Source organism: Opisthorchis viverrini, assembly GCF_000715545.1.
Source record: "Opisthorchis viverrini unplaced genomic scaffold opera_v5_371, whole genome shotgun sequence".
Lineage (NCBI taxonomy): Eukaryota > Metazoa > Platyhelminthes > Trematoda > Opisthorchiida > Opisthorchiidae > Opisthorchis > Opisthorchis viverrini.
Window position 1 is genome coordinate 230,120 of NW_008752020.1, and position 3,800 is coordinate 233,919.

Below are 3,800 nucleotides of genomic sequence, written 5' to 3' on the forward strand. Positions count from 1 at the left end.
GGCACAGGAGGGGTCACGGGGACCCCATTCTACAGGGCGGACACCACACCAACAACACCCAAACAATTCGTGATTTATTTAACACCTTCCTACCAAGTCGTACGTTATTCATTTCGATGATCAGGCATGAGAATATGGCTGGTGTAAACCAACAGAGATGCACATGGGCTGAGATGCTGCCAGGGAACCTAGACAGAAGACTGATTAGGCTTCTCATACGAAGCCCTTAACTCAAAAACCTGAGCACAAGGCAGCATCTTCAACCCAAAAGAACAAGTCGCCAAGCATGTTCCGAACCCCAAGCCTGGAGGACCAGGAGACTGTGTCAGATCGCTAATCATTGGCCAATCTGGAATGAGAGACTACGTGGGTGTCGGACGGACACCATCCAGTATGGCTCAGTGGATCAAGGAGGAAAACAAACCGTCACAACACACCAGTTTGTTCTTGACGACTTTATACGCAAACGAGTTTTAGTATTCCAAACAAAATCGCTACGAAACCAGGGAACCTAAGGCCAACGGAGGCTCGAAACAAAAGGAACCAAAGGACCAGTTGGAAGGTATCAGACACACACACACACAGTATATCTAATAACCTACTTTTGCACGCCTGTTGGGCACCACGACCTTTGCCCTCCGAATCATTCAGTGGCAGGCCAGTGGAAGGCTTGGTTTGTGCAAGGCCACCAGCACCACCGGGGAGGATGTCAACCTTTGACCCACGGGCACCAGTCCGTAAGCTCTGTGCGGGCAGATTCTGTTGCGTTTTCGGATCTTCCAACAGAAGGTAGATAGCCGTGACGTTGTTGAAACATTGATGTTCCAGTGCTTCGCGCACCTCGGACGGTTGATAACCCATTTTCTGCATGATAGCTAGAGGGATAGGCCGGAGGAGGGAGAAAAATGATTGACACTTGGACAAAATAGGATATAACTGGACACAAGGTTGAACGTTTGACGCATACTTAGTGCAAGGTGTTATAATCATCAGGCTTAAAAATCGCGTACTTGATATATGGTGGTTACAGCTGCCACAATTTCGTTCGCCGATGATCTGGGGAGGTAGGGCTGGATACTTACCGATTGTGAGCGGTAGCTGGTATAAATGAAACGTGAGCGTAGGGGTGTCGATGGGTTCCCAATCGGGGGGAGGGGAGCTATACATTGAAGGCAACAACTTGGATGAGTAGGGACCATTGAGCGCGTGACTGGGCAATGTCTATAAGCGCCTCCAAACATCGATACGTCCCGTCTCGGTGTCGGCGTTCATAATTCGCTGTCAAATCATTGCTTGCCCCCCCCCGTACATTTCACGTGGGTGTGCGAAGCATGAATCATAGTTTCGGAAAAGAAATGAACGCTATTTCGACTAAAGTATACGCATTTGTAGATAAACCCCAATTCTAGCTGTGTATTTATTCTAGAACGAAGTAGTACTTTTTGTTTTCGAACTGTGTAGGGCTGGTCTATGATGAAGCGCACCGAGATCCTGCAAGAAAGAAGGTACCAACTGGAAGTGAACAATCGCACAATCGCAACCGTGCGCGCGGGCACGTACGCGACGATCTTCTTGTTTGTGTCGTTAAATGAAAATAAAAATAACTGGTTTCGGCAGTGTTCTTTTTAGTTGTGTGTGTGTGTGTGTGTGTGTGTGTGGGCTAGCACAACACCTGCGTCCAAGTATCCACCTTCATCCGTATCGACGTGCGCTGTCTTGTATCAGAACAATCCAAAATGCTGACAAAGCTTCGCATTCTATAAGGAACCGCATTTTCCAGTTTCTGGAAAGCCAAGCTCAAGTATAGACACCAGAGGCACCCATCTGAAAAGCGAGTCGCATGAAGGGTCCGCGGACTTTGTAATGTACTACTCATAAGTTCGTCGACAGCCCACGACCGGTTTCGCCCTTTTTGGGGCTCATCAGGTAGGCACAGTCCCCGTGTTTCCGTCAACCTTACGTTCTACTTGAAGTCCGCGGACCTCTTTTTAGGCCTGGCGACACCATGAACAACCCGCCAGCCAAAAAACGAAGTGAAAAGTGTAAGACAACAGGGTTGAACAGTCCATGAGACTGAATTGCCCTCGACACTGATTTTGCCATGCCATCCGAGGGAAGCACGAGGGCCAGAATATTGCCAAATTGCACAAGCCTGTGAGATAAGCAGTTCAGACACCGGGACTGGGTTCGAACCACGGACCTTCCGGTCAGTAAGTTCTCACCCTAAACAATGAGCTTTCTCAAGTCAGCTAAGAGACACTGCCGCCGAAACACCCCCACGAAGCATGCACATCGGGTGTTTGAGATCCATGCAATCAAACATGTTCTCGACGGAACTAACTAACAAAATTAGCGACACGACAAGGACTAGAGACATATTTGTTGTGCGAACGGAAGGTGAGCACATCACGCGCATATAAAAAGAAGAACAAAGACGAAAGCAGGCATGTGAATTTCACCACACGTATCACCAGAACAACACCACTGCTCTTAGACAAGGAGGCGAATCCTCGATGCACGCGGCATAATTAGAGAGCTCACAATCAACTCAGAATCAACACGACGTCCCATAAATATACCACTCGACCTGGCACCAGAACACCAAATACAAACCGAGGGCATTAATCAAGACAAATGACCGAACGGCTGTTTAGAATTCTACCCGCAGATAATGAACATCAATTAGAGAATGCACGAAAGATAATCCAGGTGTGAAGTTTGAATATCAAAATGTCCCCAAGGAGAGAAGAGTGTGTGTTTGGTCGCGATGGATAAGTCGACAAAGAGTTGATTCAATGTTTCAAATCAATGCACAATTCAATTACAATTGTCCACTGGTTCCAAAAGATTTCACTCTAGCGTTATTGATTTCATCGTGTGTTGGGATGCATTTTATTGATTAGTATTGACCAAGTAGGAAGAATGGGGACGGATTAGAGAAGAGAAACAACAACGTCAGTGGTACTATTTGAATTTGAACCGATCGATAATTTCACATACCTAGTCTCACCGGATCATTGTAGTTGGCGACGGGTTCGGAATAGGGTTCCAAAATGCATTCCTCATATCCGATGTTGAGCCATTTGTCACTCATGATTGTCTATGGTATGGGAGAAAATTTGTGGAAATTACGTCAGATTATATTGAACAATCATCTACTGGAACCTGTCCCTCTTCCGCAACAAAACAAGTACCAGTTACTCAACAAGGATGAAATGTTGTCATACGATCTCATGCAAGTGGAAAGGTTCGACGCGTGGACAAGAAAATGCTCGCGAACAGAGACACAATACGACAAAGAAAAACAAGTCTGCATTATCCGTACGTGTCGACGGTTTGAGTAACGGTCACCTAGTGAGTTGGAATTCAAGTGTGAAAGTAATTTTTCTCCACTGTGGCACTAGCATCCTTTCCTTGCACAGCTGTCATGCCTCACCCCAAGAAGGAGTCAAGGGGGCTAATACATACTGTCGGCTTGTCCAAGTCTAGACAAGGGAAGTCAAGATGCTGGGGTGCGTTTGAACCACAGACCTACCGGTCACCAAGTCTGTGCCTTCAACGATCAACCATATCGAGTAGTGACGGTGTCAAGTTTCCACGCCTACATACAAGAAGCCAGTGCGCGATTCGAACGACGGGACACTCGGCTTATTTCATACCCATCCAGAGTGAAGTAACGGTCAGATCCAGACCCCACGCTAGCAGACGCAAATGGATTCATATAGATAGTGCGAGTGAATTACCTGAAGGATGAAAACACTTAGGGAATCGAAAAGTTTGTTACTCCCCGACCTGCGAGA

At 46.9% G+C, this 3,800-nt stretch overlaps 1 protein-coding gene across 1 annotated transcript in view; it reads right to left on the reverse strand.

The window, feature by feature from the left end:
* Window positions 1-3,094, reverse strand: part of T265_10392 (hypothetical protein) — a gene marked incomplete at both ends in the record, with an annotated part of 12,195 nt that extends 9,101 nt beyond the window's left edge. The window contains 2 exons of the mRNA XM_009176756.1: window positions 603-875; window positions 3,001-3,094. Coding sequence (XP_009175020.1) covers window positions 603-875; window positions 3,001-3,094 — 367 coding nt within the window. The remainder of the gene's footprint in view (window positions 1-602; window positions 876-3,000) is intronic.
* Window positions 3,095-3,800: the final 706 nt, after the last annotated feature.